Below are 16869 nucleotides of genomic sequence, written 5' to 3'. Positions count from 1 at the left end.
TCCTCTACAGCATTTATCATTCGTTGATTTTTTTGATGATGGCCATTCCAACTGGTGTGAGTTTTGATTTGTAGTTCTTTAATAATTAGTGATGTTGAGCATCTTTTCATGTGCCTCTTGGCTATCAGTCAGTTTCTTTTAAAGAGTTAGGTTTGGGGAACTTGGGATTTGAGCATGAGGCTCTCTATATCAGTCTGTTTTTTATGCCAGTAATCAGTATACATTGGACTATTACTTAGTCATAAAAAGGAATGAGATTGCAGAGTCATGGATGGACCTAAAATTATGTATGTACTTAGTTTATGTGACTAATGTCTCTTTTCCTTCTAGAATGTAAGCTCCATGAAGGCAAAGACTTGGTTTTGCTCCCTGCTGTGTTCTTTAGATTTAAAATGGTCTTCTATCCAATAATTTTTATGTTTATCCAAAGAAGATACTCAATAAATATTTGTTGAATCAATAGTTGCATTAAGATAATTATGGGGACAAGTGGAATTAAGGATGGGTGGACTCCACAGAAGAGAAAACTTTAATCTTACGGTAATAATTTGATTTTTCTCAGTCTGACTAAGGACATGACTGGAAAGGAAGATGTGTACCGAGGCCCAGCCATCAGGGCTCTCTGCAGAATCACTGATGTAAGTTCTTTGCTTTACTGAGGCATCAAAGGGGACCTGTGTTTATCTGCAGGTGGCCATGCAAACTTAGTAGGATTCCTTGTCTGACTTTGTGATTCAGCAGCAGCAGAGAAACACAACTACCAGAAAGGCTTTTGTGGCTCCAGGCTTTTTTCTTCTAGATTGTTTTTTCCTTTTGTTTATTTAGATTAGTCTGTTTCTCTCCATATCTGCTCTCATGAATTTTTGTCATAGGGCACGTTGCTCGTAGGAAACAAGAGCCATTTGAATTTAGCCTTTTTATTTTATTTTTATTTTTATAAAAATTTTTTGATGTGCACCATTTTTGAAATGTCTATTACGTTTGTTACAACATTGCTTCTGTCATTTATGTTCTGGTTTTTTTGGCCAAGAGGCATGTGGGATCTCAACCCCTTGACCAAGGAATTGACCCTCCCACCTACTGGAAGGTGAAGTCTCAACCACTGAACCAGTGGGGAAGTCCCAAATTTAGCTTAAAAAAAAAACAACTTTATTACAAAATACAAATCTCTCAGAATTTGAGGTAAAACTTACAACCAGATCTCAGAACTAGAAATAGGACAGCTGTAAGGATCTCAACAACAAGATTTCCAGGTATTTACTATTATGATCCTTTATTTATGAGACTCAAGCCTCCTTGTTTAAGTATTTAGGGGAAACAGCCTGACTAGCCATCAGCTAGCCAGTGGCTTGTGTCCACCTAGGTCTAAGTCAGGTGTTTAACCTTGCCCTAGTCTGTTGTATTAGAAGGAATGAGGTTATAGAGTATGTAAGACTGTCCCATTCTTGGAACTCTGCAGGAAAGGTTAAAATGAAGGGCAGACTGGGCATTGCCAAGCAAATTGAATAAGATTTTGGCTATATTCATGATCCGGTATACATTATGTATACATTTATGTATACATTTGCATTCACGTTTCAAAGGTTGAGCAGGATTCAATGGTAAATCTGGATCCTAGAAGGAGTAATAGAAATGGTTTAATGTTTTCCAGTGCTCAGTTACTTTGTTGTGGTTGCTTTTGTTTTTACCATTAAATCGATAGCATAAGACTTGACCATGCCAGGGCTAGCAAGAAGATTCACTTCATCTAAGTAATTGAGCTTGGTGTATGTACCATCCTTATTTAACACCACCTTGCCAGGGCTACACTTTCTTCCAGGTAAGTTAAAAAGAACTTTATTTTCAGCAGATTTTATGTTGAGGACTCAATATAATTAGCATATTTCACATGTAATTTCTTATGTATTTGAAATAATCAGTTTATAATTGATTTATAGAACTTCCTGGGATCCATGTGAAAAATATTGGGTTGGCCAAAAAGTTTGTTTGGGTTTTTCTGTAAGGTGTGCAAAAGCTCAAATGACCTTTTTGACCAGCCCAATATATGCACTACACATAGAGGTATCTAAAAGACTTCAATAGCATCCCCATTTAGGAATTGCTTTTATAATACCTCTGGTAGGTTCAGCCTTTACTTGTATATTTCCGAACTGGGATTCTCCACTTTGAGACCATTTATTTCATTGTGGAGCAGTTACTCCTTTTCCTTATGTATACTCTAAAATGTTCCTTCTTGTCCCCTGGGATCTGATGATTATATGATCAGCCTTTTCATACATTCTAAATATTTGCACAGAAACAAATGTGTGACTTGTGTTTGTAGATTATTTTGAAGTGGTAATTTTGCATGAAAATGTCTTACTTCAGCCTTTTTCTTTATGAATGTTCTTAGGGAACAATGTTGCAGGCCATTGAGAGATACATGAAGCAGGCCATTGTGGATAAAGTCTCCAGTGTATCGAGTTCAGCATTGGTATCTTCCTTAGTAAGTGAACAAGTAACTGATTCTCATGCATGGTACAGTTTCTAGTTGCAAAAACAAAATATCACTATGATTCTCTCACAAATGAAACATTAAAAAATATGTACACATTTCTGTTACTTTATATGAATGCTTTATCTGACAGAGGAACATTTAACAATTAAAATCGGCAGTTAAAAGGATGAAGTTTTCATATGTTTGAAAGGTTTTGGTCATCAGAAAGTTATGTTGTACATATAATACAGATGGGGATAAGGGTGGGGTGAAGGTCAGGAAAGAAACTGAGAGTCAGTCTCTTCCTTTGAGTCTTCCTTTATGACCTGCCCTTGTACCTCTTGTCTCTCTGTCCTCTGTTTTTGTTGGTGCCTTGTGTGTGCAATTGTCCTTCAATCCAAAGTCTACTGTCCCACTACTAAATTTCCTCCCAGGAAGTGCTCTTTGTTTTAGTAATGTCTTTTCTTTCTCTTTTTCACCAAAACAAAATTTATTCATGGCAGCCTATCACATTGTATTTGATTAAAATTGGTTACTAATGTGTGAATGGATTAGATCATCTGAATCACGAGAGTTGCTGGTTCTGGAATATAATTGGTCAAGTTTTACAGCAGGTACTCTACTTTTTTATGGCACTCTGTTTTTTCTTCCAGGTGAGTTTCCTGGAAGTAAAACCTATGATGTTAACATTATTTAAGTACCATCTTATTAATTATCCATTCCCTTCCCTTCCTTTCCCTCTCATTACTTCCCTTTATGCACCTCTCCCAGCCCACAGACATACGCCACCTTTGCAAAGGGGTCTTGAACAAGTGTATCAGGTTTACTAGTTGTCTCAGAGACTTGAAATAGATGTGTAACACTGTAAAGTTGTTTCTTTTTTTTTTTTTCTGGAAATGTCTGTTAGTGATTTTCCAAGAAAACTAACTCACGTTTCTAAACTTTTAGTGACTGTGCATGATCTGTTCTCAATTTTCCTGTATTTAGCACATGATGAAGATAAGCTATGATGTGGTTAAGCGCTGGGTCAACGAAGCCCAAGAAGCTGCTTCAAGTGATAATATTATGGTCCAGGTACTGTCACTGAATCACCTTACCTTATGTCTCTAGGTCAGCTTTCTGCAACCCTACATTTTAGGGGCAATTTATTGATTCTTCAGATGAGTATTAGCTAAAGACTAATATTAAGCAATTTAATATTAAGTAACCTGTTAGTGCATATTCTCAAGTAAGTATTCCCTAATTATGATTTACCCTGCTAGTATTTAGTAGAAGCTGTCAGAATGTTTGAGAAAGATTCTTATATTCAGTGATATTTGAGATGCTTATCCTGAAGGTCATAATTCATTTTAGTCCTTTGTTTGAAAATTAATTTGTGAAGGTGGATGTTCAGTTCCAAGCTTTTCAGGCCTTGATTATACTGTTTGAGTTGCGTGCTCAGTCGCTTAGTCAAGTCATACTCTTTGTGACCCTATGGACTGTAGCCCACCAGGCTCCTCAGTCCATGGGATTTTCCAGGAAAGAATACTGAAGCATGTTGCCATGCCCTCTTCCAGGGAATCTTCCTGACCCAGGGATCGAACCCATGTCTCCTGCGTCTCCTGCATTGGCAGGTGGATTCTTTACCACTGAACCACTTGGGAAGCCCAAAACCCATGACCCAAAACCCAAAACCCATGATTATGTTAGACATAAAACTGTTTTGTTGGAAGGATCTACTTTTGATATTCACTAGGCTATTCTTAATTAAAAGGAACAAGATTAAATTCTTAACTGGCAATTTTTGTATAAAATACCCCATTTGTGTTTGAGAGAGTACTTATTTATTCCATTTCAGCATTTACTTCTCATGTTAGCATATTCAGTTATGAGGAAATAAAGTAGTAATTTTTCCCTTGGGAAGCATTCTCACCCTCCTAACTCTGATCATTGTGTTTTTACACAAAGTGCCATAATTACATGCCTTAAACCTACTTTAGGAGATGAATCTATTAACCACTAACATAACCACAGATGATTTAAAGCCACTAAGCAAGACCTGTAACACTGGTTAAAGCCTTGGACCTGAGAGCCTTTGTCCTAAGGATGGATGGGGCAACGCTGAATCTGCTAGAGCCGTCTTCAGATTGTATGTCATCCCCTTAATACTTACCTAATCTGAATTAACAGGGTAAATTAAAAACTCATCCTTTCAATCATGCCTTTGTTTGATTCAGCATGGAAAAGATAATTCCCTTTGTATACATTAGAGTTGGGTATCTTTTTATTAAAAACCTAGCTCTGTATGATTGCATTTTTATGTCAGTTTTATCCTCTTCCTATTCAGCCTTCTTTCTGTCTTACATTCTTTTTCTTGTTCTTTAGTACCATGCATTGGGAGTTTTGTATCACCTTAAAAAGAATGATCGCCTTGCTGTTTCTAAGATGTTGAATAAATTTACTAAATCTGGTCTCAAATCACAGTTTGCTTACTGCATGTTGATCCGAATTGCCAGTCGCTTACTAAAAGAAAATGAAGAGGGGTAAGTGTTTTCATCTAAACCTAAGTAATTTTCCATTTGCTGGTTAACATGCCTCAGAGTTTATTTCCTTTATGAATATTTTTTGGGCAGTGCTGACTTTACAGAGGGATTTAGTGTTTTCCAAATTAAGAAAAAAAATCATGGGATTCCTAGTAACACAACTTCTATTTTTACCTTAATGTATGCTCTGGTATGGGCCTCCCTATTGGCTCAGTGGTAAATAATCTGCCTGCAGTGCAGGTTCAATCCTTGAGTCAGGAAGATCTCCTGGAGGAGGATATGGCAACTCATTCCAGTACTCTTGCCTAAAAAACCCCATGGACAGAGGAGCCTGGTGGGCTACGGTCCATGGGGTTACAAAGAGTTGGACGTTGCTGAGCACACACATGCTCCAGTATATGCACTTAATAGAGTATGACCACTAATAATAAATAACAGACTGATATTAAACAGAAAAATACTTACCATAGGTTATATAATAATTAAATGTGAAAGCTGGAAGTGACCTTAAGAATCATCTTTTCTTTTTTATAAAAGAGAATGTTGAAGTATTGCATTTAATGATTTATTTAAATAATTTATTCATTTAAAGCACATGAGGGAGACTAGTAGAATTACACATTCATAAGATTCTTATATTTTTCATGAAGTAGTGTTACATTATCTGCTGGTAGACAGTGATAATATAAGGATAACTATTGTAATCTCTTGAGTAATCACTAAAAAAACTAGGAGATGTAATGTAAATATCAAGAGAGAACGTAAAATGGAATGTTAAAAAAAAATACTCTGTTGAGCTTCCTGCTCTCAGTAATGGTAGAGTAGCTTGGTTATATTAGCTTTCATGCAAATAATGATTATATCATTAGGTGGCTTAATGGTAAAGAACCTGCATGCCAACCAGGAGATGCAGGTTTGATCCCTGGATTGGGAGGATCCCATGGAGAAGGAAATGGCAACCCACTCCAATATTCTTGCCTGGGAAAACCTATGGAGGGAGGAGCCTGGTGGCTGTAGCTAAAGAGACAGACTCAACTTAGTGACTAAACAGCAGCAGCAGTGTGCTTCCCTGAAACAAAAAACCCCACACTATTTGAAAATACTGGTGAGTGGTGAAAAGCAGGCAAAAACTGGAGGGAATGGATGCCTGAAAGACAGAAACTATACTGGGTAAAATTTGCATATGTCTGGCTGGTCTCTGAGGGCACGCCACAATTTTTGTATGTGGGAACCCAGAAAGCCATAGTATTTGCTAAGTAGACAGTAGGGTCAGAACAGTTTGAAATTAGAAGAATGATGGAAATTTAGGGTGGAAATCCTGGGAAAAGGAGGGCCATAGATACAGTGAGTCTCAAAATAAATTTTCAGTTCTGCACAAATCATTGTGTATAGGAGAAATATAGGAGAACTATGTACAGTTCCTCTAATTATGCATGTACAGGAGAAGACTAGTAAGCCTGGCATACAGCAGTAGCTGTCAGCTGAAAGAACTGAATGGAGAATTCAGTTGCAACACACTATGGAGGAGATGATGTTTAGAGTTTTCTTCCAGCTAAGTTAACTGCCTGCTCCAGAAACATCTTAGATTTAAAGTCTTTGCATTTTATCATTCACAATTGTCTGTATATAGTAATAAATTTGAAAGTAAATAAAATTGTTAGTTCAGTTCAGTCGCTCAGTCATGTCCGACTCTTTGCGACCCTATGAATCGCAGCACGCCAGGCCTCCCTGTTCATCACCATCTCCTGGAGTTCACTCAGACTCATGTCCATTGAGCCTGTGATGCCATCCAGCCATCTCATCCTTGGTCGTCCCCTTCTCCTCCTGCCCCCAATCCCTCCCAGCATCAGAGTTTTTTCCAGTGAGTCAACTCTTCTCATGAGGTGGCCAAAGTACTGGAGTTTCAGCTTTAGCATCATTCCTTCCAAAGAAATCCCAGGGTTGATCGCCTTCAGAATGGACTGGTTGGATCTCCTTGCAGTCCAAGGGACTCTCAAGAGTCTTCTCCAGCACCATAGTTCAAAAGCATCAATTCTTCGGTGCTCAGCCTTCTTCACAGTCCAACTCTCACATCCATACATGACCACAGGAAAAACCATAGCCTTAAGTGCAAGGATTTTGGAAAATGTGAGTAGCTGAGAAAAAGCAATCAATAGAAATTGGGCCTGATGTGGCTCAGATATTACAATTAGCCGATAAAAAATTAAAGCATCTCTTGTAAATTTGTTATTAAAGGCTTTAGTGCAAAATAATTACAGTGAATGTATAGAGGACATGGAAACTAAAAAAGCTAAAAAATTTTTTTTTAAGAACTTAAAAGTGCTATATCAGGGTTCAACCAGAGAAGCAGAACTGATAGAGGAGTTAAAAATATGAAGAGGTTTCTGGTTTTTTTTTTTTCATTTTTTTAAAAAAGAACACATTTTTTTTTTAAACATTAAGTAAACACCATAAACAGTTTTGGACCTTGCCAAGCAAGTTCAAAAATCAGTAGGACAGACTGTAGAAAAGGAAGTCCGTAGGCAGTCTACAGGCCATGGGTATAGGTCAAGGCTGCTGTTCACTGGTTAAATTGGTCATCTCACATTTTACTGTAAGCAGCAAGAGGAAACCAGGTCATACCTTCACCAGTTTCCTTGGAAATTTCGTCAAGTCAGTATCCAAGTTTGTTTATAAATTCTGCTTTCCACAGAACTTGCAGGACACAGTTTGACTAAGCTTTCTATCAGTACACAACAAGGATCCATCTTACTCCAGTTAATAGTAACAAGTTTCTTCTGATCCTCTAGGACCAGGTTTCTACAAGCAGTTTATGAACCTTCACTGGCTCTTCTTCAAGACCACATTTCTATTAATAGTTTGTTCAAGGCATTTTAGATTTTCTTCATTATGTTCACTAGAATTCTTGTAGCCTCTACCCATTATCTGGTTCCAGAAACAGTCCCACACTTTTAGGTATTTGTTGTTGTAGCACCTCACTTCCAGGTACCAAAATCTGTACTAGTGTTTTATTGCTTCCATAACAGATTACCACAGGTGTAATCACAACATCCATGATTTCACAGTTCTGTAGGTTAGACATCAGTCTCATGGGTTACAGTTAAAATGTTGACAGGATGCTGTTGCTTACTGAAGAATCCACTTTCAGTCTCATTAAGGTTGTTGGCCAGATTCATTTCTTTGTGGTCATAGATTATAGGTCTCTCTTTCCTTGCTGGCTGTCAGCCAGGGGTTGGTCTGTGTTGTGTAAGGTAATATATTCAGATTCCGTGGAGGAAAGCATGGACATCTTTGGGAAACCATTCTGCCCGCTACAAGTACAATAACTGAAAGGGACAATTTGCCAGGTGGCCTAACACAAAGCTAGAGATCACTGAGAAGAGTGAAAGTGTTAGAGTTAGTGAACTGGAAGATATTGCTATAAAAAGTAACTAATTTGGAGACTAGAAAGAAAACAGATTAAAGAAAAATAAACAGAGCTTCAGAGAACAATAGAATAGTATCAAGTGGCCTACCACTTGATACATAATTGGAATTCTAGAGGGAGATGTGAGAGAATGGAGCAAAACAGATACTTGAAGAAATAATGAACAAGTATTTCCCAGTATGCATTTCTTCTGGAAGTGCAAGATTGATCTAACAGTCAACAATTGACATAATATTCCTCATTTAGAGAATAAAGGGTAAAAATCTTAACATCTTAATAGATGCTAAAAAAGCAATTGATAAAATTCAATGGCAATTTGTAATTAAATCTCTCTTTTCAAGAATTCCCTGACAGTTCCATGGTTAGGACTTGGCACTTTTACTGCTGAGGCATGGGTTCAATACCTGATCAGGGAACTGAGATCCTGCGGAGGAACTGAGATCTGAGGGCTTCTCTGGTGGCTCAGATTGTTAAGAAGCCTCCTGTAATGCAGGAGATGCACGTTCAATCCCTGGGTTGGGAAGATCCCCTGAGGGAGGGCATGGCAACCCACTCCAGTATTCTTGCCTGGAGAATTCTATGGACAGGGGAGCCTGGCAGGCAGCAGTCCATGGGGTTGCAAAAAGTCGGACAGGACTGTGAGACTAAGCACAGCGCAAGGTGTGGCCAAAAAAAAAAAAAAAATCTCTTTTCAAAGCAAATAATAGAAAGGAATATTATTATTATGATAAACATACCCCCCCCAAATCTCCAGTACACTAATATTTATTGGTGAAGTATGAAAGACTTTCCCGTTAAGATTATGAATGAAACTAGGATGCCTGCTAATCCTGTTTTTTAAGTAACATTTTACTGGAAAGTCCTACTTGGTACAATAAGTTAAGAAAAATATATAAAGATTTGAAAAGGGACATGAAACTATCTTTGTTTACAACATGATTGTGTATATAGAAAATGCAAAATAATCTATATGTTATCTGTTAGAATTGATATGAGTTTACCAGAATTACTGGATAAGCTAATACCCAAAATAAGTTTTGTTTCTACATACCAGCAGCTAGTCAATATGAAACAGTTTTGAAAAGATGGTATCATTTCAGTAAAAATCAGATCCTTAGAAATAAATCTACCAAAAATTTTGTATATTTCTGTGGGAGAAGGCAATGGCACCCCACTCCAGTACTCTTGCCTGGAAAATCCCATGGACAGAGAAGCCTGGTGGGATGCAGTCCATGGGGTCGCTAACAGCCGGACACAATTGAGCGACTTAACTTTCACTGTTCACTTTCATGCGTTGGAGAAGGAAATGGCAACCCACTCCAGTGTTCTTGCCTGGAGAATCCCAGGGGCGGGGGAACCTGGTGGGCTGCCATCTATGGGGTCACACAGAGTTGGACACGACTGAAGTGACTTAGCAGCAGCAACAGCACACAAGATTATAAAATGTTATTTAACAAGTATGACTTGAATAAGTGGAGGGATATATCAAGTTCTTAGAATATTCAGTGCTGTAAGGATACCACATCTTCTTTGATCCATGGATTCACTGAATCCTTGATCAGAATTTCAATTGACTTCTTTTAAATATCAAACAGAAATGCATGCATTTGTGTATCAAAAGACATCCCAAATGTGCTTTTTCATAATAGCCCCCAAATGTAAGCACGTCAAACATCCATTAATGCTTGAATCAAAAAATAAAATTTGGTGTATTTATAAAATCATCCCCAAGAAAAAGAAATGCAAAAAAGCAAAATGGTTGTCTGAGAAGTCCTTACAAATAGCTGAGAAAGGAAGAAAAGCAAAAGGCAAAGGGGAAGAGGAAAGCTATATCCAGCAGAATGCAGAGTTTCAGAGAATAGCATGGAGCGATAAGAAAGCCTTCCAAAGTGAACAATGCAGAGAAATAGAGGAAAACAATAGAACAGAAAAGACCAGAGATCTCTTCAAGAAAATTAGAGGTACCAAGGGAACATTTCATGCAAAGATGGGCTCAATAAAGGACAGAAATTATATGAACCTAACAGAAGCAGAAGATATTAAGAGATGGCAAGAATACACAAAATAACTATACAAAAAAACCTTTATGACCCAGATAACCACGATGGTGTGATTACTCTCCTAGAAACAGACTTCCTGGAATGCAAAGTCAAGTGGGCCTTAGGAAGCATCACTACAAACAAAGCTAGTGGAGGAGATCAGTGATGGGATTCCAGTTGAGCTATTTCAAATTCTAAAAGATGATACTATTAATGTGCTGTACTCAATATGTTAGCAAATTTGGAAACCTCAGGAGTCACCACAGGACTGGAAAAGATCAATTTTCATTCTAATCCCAAAGAAGGGCAATGCCAAAGAATGTTCAAACTACTGCACAATTGCACTCACTTCACATTCTAGCAAGTTCATGTTCAAAATTCTCCAAGCTAGGCTTCAGCAGTACATGAACTGAGAACTTCCAGATGTACAAGCTGGATTTAGAAAAGGCAGAGGAACCAGAGATCAAGTTGTCAACATTGGTTGGATCATAGAGAGCTGGGGAATCTAGAAAACATCTGCTTCACTGACTGTGTTAAAGTCTTTGATTGTGTGGATCACAACAAAATGTGTAAAATTCTTAAAGAGATGGGAATACCAGCTTCCCTGCCTCCTGAGAAACCTGTATGTAGGTCAAGAAGGAACACTTAGAACTGGACTGGTTCCAGATTGGGAAAGGAGTACATCAAGGCTGTATGTTGTCACCCTGCTTACTTAACATATATGCAGAGTACATCATGCAAAATCCTGGACTGGATGAATCTCAAGCTGGAATCAAGATTGTCAGGAAAAATATCAATAGCTTCAGATATGCAGATGACACCACCGTTATGGCAGAAAACGAAGAGGAACTAAAGAGCCTCTTGATGAAGGAGAAAGAGGAGAATGAAAAAGCTGGCTTAAAACTCAGCATTCAAAAAACTAAGATCATAACATCTGGTTCTATCACTTCATGACAAATAGATGAGGAAACAATGAAAACAGACACTTTATTTTTGGGGGCTCCAAAATCACTACAGATGGTGACTGCCGCCATGAAATTAAGACAGTTGCTCCTTAGAAGAAAAGCTAAGACAGACCTAGACAGCCTATTAAAAAGCAGAGACATTACTTTGCCAACAAAGGTCCATCTAGTCAAAGCTGTGGTCTTTCCAGTAGTCATGTACAGATGTGAGAGCTGGACCATAAAAAAGGTTGAGCACCAAAGAATTGAAGCTTTCAAACTGGTGTTGGAGAAGACTCTTGAGAGTCCATTGGTCTGCAAGGAGATCAAACCAGTCAATCCTAAAGGAAATCAACCCTGAATATTCATTTGAAGGACTGATGCTGAAGCTCCAGCGCTTTGGCCACCTGATGTGAAGAGCTGACTCATTGGAAAAAACCCTGATGCTGGGAAAGATGGAAGGCAGGAGAAGGGGAGTAGGGAAGACAAGATGGTTGGATGGCATCACCAACCAGTGGACATGAATTTGGGCAAGCTTCAGGAGATGGCAAAGCTCAGGGAAGCCTGGCGTGCTGCAGTCCATGGGGTTGCAGAGTTGGATATGACTGAGTGACTGAACAACATATAGTCAATAGTATATGTACAATGAAAGAAAGTGAAACTGAGGTCGCTCAGTCGTGTCCGACTCTTTGTGACCCCATGGACTGTAGCCCACCAGGCTCCTCTGTCCATGGGATTCTCCAGGCAAGAATACTGGTGTGGGTTGCCATTTCCTTCTCCAGGGGATCTTTCCGACCCAGGGATCGAACCCAGGTCTCCCGCATTGCAGGCAGACACTTTAACCTCTGAGCCACCAGGGAAGCATATGTACAATAATAGAGATGAAAAATTGCCATGGTTATTCAATGGACATGAGTTTGAGCAACCTCTGGGAGATAGTGAAGGACAGGGAAGCCCAGCATGCTGCAGTCCGTGGGGTTGCAGAGTCAGACATGACTGACTGACTGGACAACAGCAGCGACCATTGATAAATGTGACCACATGGATAAATCTCAAAAAAATCACATACAAACAAATACATTCTATTGAGTTCTATATAAGTTAATTTCAGATTTAGCTGGCACAACTAATCTATTACAAGTTAAGATAGTGTTTCTCTTTAGGGCATCACAGCATAGTACTGCTTGGAAGGTGGAAAGTAGGGGGCTTCTGAAGTGTTCGAAATAGTGTAACAAATAAATAGATTTGTTATAATTCATTTATGATCTGCAGACACAGTTTTTTAATAATTTACCTATGATTTAATTATGTGTCAGGTGTAACAGATTACTGTAAAACAGATTAAAAGGATAATAAACAGTTATTTTCCCCACACAATTTCTGTAGGCCAGGGATTTGAGAGTATTTTAGCTGAGTGGTTTCTGCTTGAGGTCTTTTGTGCGATTGCACTTAAGATATTGGCCAGAGTTGCAGTCATCTGAAGGCTTGACAGAAGCTGGAAAATCTGCTTCCAGGTATCTCACACACAGGACTGGTACCTTCAAGCAGACTGTTGGCAGAACGCCTCAGTTCCTTGTTGGGTAGACCTCTCCATATTGCTGCTTGAATGTCCTCATAATGTTAAGGATTGCTTCCCTCAGAGCAGGTGATACAAGAGAGTGCAAAGTGGAAGTCACAATCATTTTTACGACCTTGTCTTTGAAAACACATCCCAACATTTCTGCAGCATTTTGTTGGATAAAAAAGGTCAGCTCTATTCAGTGTGAGTAGGGACAACACAAGGGATTGAACCCCAGGAAACATTCACTGGGGTGTCTTCAAGGTGGGTACTGTGTTAGCTTTCTAGGGCTGCCAAACAAAATACCACAGACTAGGAGACTAACACAGCAGAGTTATTTTCTCACAGCTCTGGGGGCTAGGGAATCAAAGATCAGAATACCAGTAGGGTTGATGTCCAGTGGGAGCTTTCACTTGAGTTGTAGCTGACTACCTTCTCTGTGTGTGCTCACATAATCTTCCTTTGGTGCCCGTGGAGGGAGAGAGCAAGCAAGTGAGAGAGCAGGAGTGGGAGCTGAAGCTCTTTCTGTTGTCTCTTTAAGAACTTTAATCCTGCCAGATCAGGACCCCACACTTATGACCTCATTTAACCTTAATTATTTCTTGGAGGCCCCTTCTCCAGATAGGTCACACTGTAGGTTAGGGCTTAATATATGAATTTGGTAGGAGGGATAGGGGAATGCAAGCATTCAGTCCGCAATAGTTACTTCATGTATTTCTCTATATTTTTGTTATGATACGAAGTTAACTTTTAAAAATGGCTGATAATTTCTCAGGCCTGTACAAAGAAATAGTCTTTAGAGTTAAAAAACAAAATCAAAAAAGGCACCAAATGCTGGTAGAATGATGGACAAAGATAAACACAGGCAAGTACATTCTCACGGCGAATTTTTTTTAGCATCAAGAATAAAGAAAAGGTTCTACATTTTAGGTAAAGATAATTTGACCCATAGTTTTACTTCAGGTTTCTCTCAAGCTGCATGGCATGCAAGGCAGCAGTGGAGCAGTGTCTTAATAGTGCTGTTCATTTTAATTATATTTTATATTTCCTTGATTGAGTACTTCCCAGTTTATTTATATTCCTTCTTCTATTAATGGGCATTTGGATTGTTTTCTGTTTTGAGCACTTATTAATAATGAAATGGCTATAACAGCATCTCTGTACCTAATACCACACTGTTTCATTACCATAGATTTATCTCTTTGTATGTAAGCATGCATGTCTATAGTATATATCTAGTAATAGAATTGCTAGATCATTGGGTATACATCTCTTTACTAGGTAAGTTGGGCTTTTTTCAAAGTGATTGTACTGATTTACATTCTAGCCAGCAGTGTGAGATTTCTGGAGGCTTGATACTGTCAAATTTTTTAAATTTTACTAATATAATTTTACTAATCTATATATATATTTTTATTGACATATAACTCACATGTCGTAAAATTCACCTTTTTAGAGTGTATAATTCAGTGGTCTTTATAGTATGTTCACAAAGTTGTATAACCACTACCTACTCCAGAACATTTTCACCACCTTAAAAAGAAACCCACAAACCATTAACAGTCCCTTTCCCTATACAACCCTCCCCTCAAGCCCTGGAAAACATTAATCTGCTTCCCATTTCTATGGATTTGCCTGTTCTGGACATTTCATGGAGACATTAAATGGAGTCAAACAGTATGTGGTCTTTAGTTGTTGGTTTCTTTGGCTCAGCAGTAAAGAATATGCTTGCAATTCAGGTGATGTGGGAGATGTGGGTTTGATCCCTGGGCCTGGAAGATCCCTGGAGGAAATGGCAGCTCACTCCAGTATTCTTTCTTGCCTGGAAAATCCCATGGACAGAGGAGCCTGGAAGGCTGTATAGTCCATGGGGTTGTAAAGAGTTGGGTACGACTGAGTGACTGAACACACAGTAATGTTTTCAGGGTTCATCTCTGTTATAGAGGTATCGGTACTTCATTCTTTTTATGGCTGATTAGTGGCACCCTACGCCAGTACTCTTGCTTGGAAAATCCATGGACAGAGGAGCCTGGTAGGCTGCAATCCATGGGGTCGCTAAGAGTCGGACATGACTGAGCGACTTCACTTTCACTTTTCACTTCCATGCATTGGAGAAGGCAATGGCAACCCACTCCAGTGTTCTTGCCTGGAGAATCCCAGGGACGGGGAAGCCTGGTGGGCTGCCGTCTGTGGGGTCGCACAGAGTTGGAAACGACTGAAGTGACTTAGCAGTAGCAGCAGCAAGCAGTATTCCACTGGCTGGCTCTACCATATTTTGTTTTCATTCATCTGCTGATGGACATTTGGGTTGTTTCCACTCTTTGGCTTTTATGAATAATACCACTATTAGCAGTTATGCATAATTTTTTATGTGGACATGCTTTCCATTCTTTTGGATATTTACCTGTGAGTAGAATCCCCAGGTCATAATGGAACTATGTTTAACTTTTTGAGGAATGCCAAACTGTTTTACAAAGTGGTTGCACCATTTTGCGTTCTTGACAGCAATGTGCGAAGACTCTTGATTTCTCCACATGCTAACCAACATTTATTATCATCTGTCTTTTGAACTTGTACATGCCATAGTAGGTATGAAGAGGTATATCAGTGTGGAATGTTTTTTTTTTTCCATTGGAAAAGTTTTACTGAAAAAAACTATATGAAGAAATTCTTGGTTTGACAACAAGAAAGGCTTTACTTCTCAGCAAGTTTGAGCATCTTTTCATGTGCTTATTGGGCATTTCTATATCTTTTCTGGAGAAAGGTCTTTTCAAATCCTTTTCTTATTATAAAAATGGGGTCATTTATCTTTTATTTGTGGTAGTTGTTAAATATATCTTGGATACTAGAACTTTATTACTCATATAATTTGCAAGTGTTTCCTCCCATTCTGTGGTCTTTTCAATTTCTTGAGAGTGTTCTTTGATCAAGCCTAATGTGTGTGGCGTTGTATTTTGGTTGGTTGTGCTCTTCTTATTTAACCTAAGAAACCATTGTGTAATCCAAGGTCACAAAGATTTACACTTTTGCTTCTTTCTTCTGAGAGTTTTATCTTGTACACATTTTGATCTTTGATCCATTTTGAGATATTTTTTGCGTGGTGTGAAGTAGGGCTCAGTTTCATACTTTTCATGTGGATCTCCAATTGCAGTATGAGTTTGCAGTTGTCTCAGCACCATTTTGGAGAAGGAAGTAGCAGTCCACGCCAGTGTTCTTGCCTTGGAGATCCCATGGACTGAGGAGCCTGGCAGGCTGCTGTCCGTGGGGTTGCAAACAGTTGTACATCACTGAGCATGAGCATGCAACACCATTTGGTGAAAGACTGTTCCTTTTCCATTAAATTGTCTTGGCACCCTTGACAAATCATTGTGGTTTTAAGTTGTGATTTCCTCATTACTAATGAGTTTGAAAACCTTTTTCTGTATTAATTAGCCATTTGGATAGTCTTTCTATTTAAATACCTTTTGGTATTTTGCCCCAATTTTGGGGGAAGGAGTTTGGGTTATCCACTTTATCCTTATATTGATTTCTTGTTCTTCTGCATTCTAGATGTGAATCCTTTGTTGGTTTTATGTATTGCAAATAGTTTTTCGCACTCAAGTTTGTCTGTTCCTTTCTTGATATCTTAATGAACAGAACGTTCTTAAATATAATGTCACTCTTTCACTTTTGGAGTGATATTTTGAGTGTCTTAATCAAGAAATGTTTTCTACCCCAAGTTCTGAACTGTATCATCTATACTGTTTTCTATAAGCATTATAGTTTTAACTTTCATGTTTTAGGTCTGAAATCTACCTGAAATTGTTTTTTGGATATGGTATGAGATTGTTGTTGTTTAGTAGCTCATGGACTGCAGCACGCCAGGCTTCCCTGTCCTTCGCCATCTCCCAGAGCTTGCTCAAACTC

At 38.6% G+C, this 16869-nt stretch overlaps 1 protein-coding gene across 5 annotated transcripts in view; it reads left to right on the top strand.

Annotated features, from left to right (window-relative positions):
- COPG2 (COPI coat complex subunit gamma 2) overlaps window positions 1-16869 on the top strand; it is a 170855-nt gene that overhangs the window by 39379 nt on the left and 114607 nt on the right. For all 5 annotated transcript variants that reach the window (XM_069588386.1, XM_069588387.1, XM_069588388.1 and 2 more), the window contains 4 exons: window positions 563-638; window positions 2393-2485; window positions 3464-3550; window positions 4841-4998. In XM_069588386.1, the coding sequence (XP_069444487.1) occupies window positions 563-638; window positions 2393-2485; window positions 3464-3550; window positions 4841-4998 (414 nt within the window). The remainder of the gene's footprint in view (window positions 1-562; window positions 639-2392; window positions 2486-3463; window positions 3551-4840; window positions 4999-16869) is intronic.

This window comes from Ovis canadensis, chromosome 4 (genome assembly GCF_042477335.2).
Source record: "Ovis canadensis isolate MfBH-ARS-UI-01 breed Bighorn chromosome 4, ARS-UI_OviCan_v2, whole genome shotgun sequence".
Lineage (NCBI taxonomy): Eukaryota > Metazoa > Chordata > Mammalia > Artiodactyla > Bovidae > Ovis > Ovis canadensis.
Note: the sequence above shows the minus strand (reverse complement) of the source record. Positions and strands in the feature narration are given on the sequence as shown.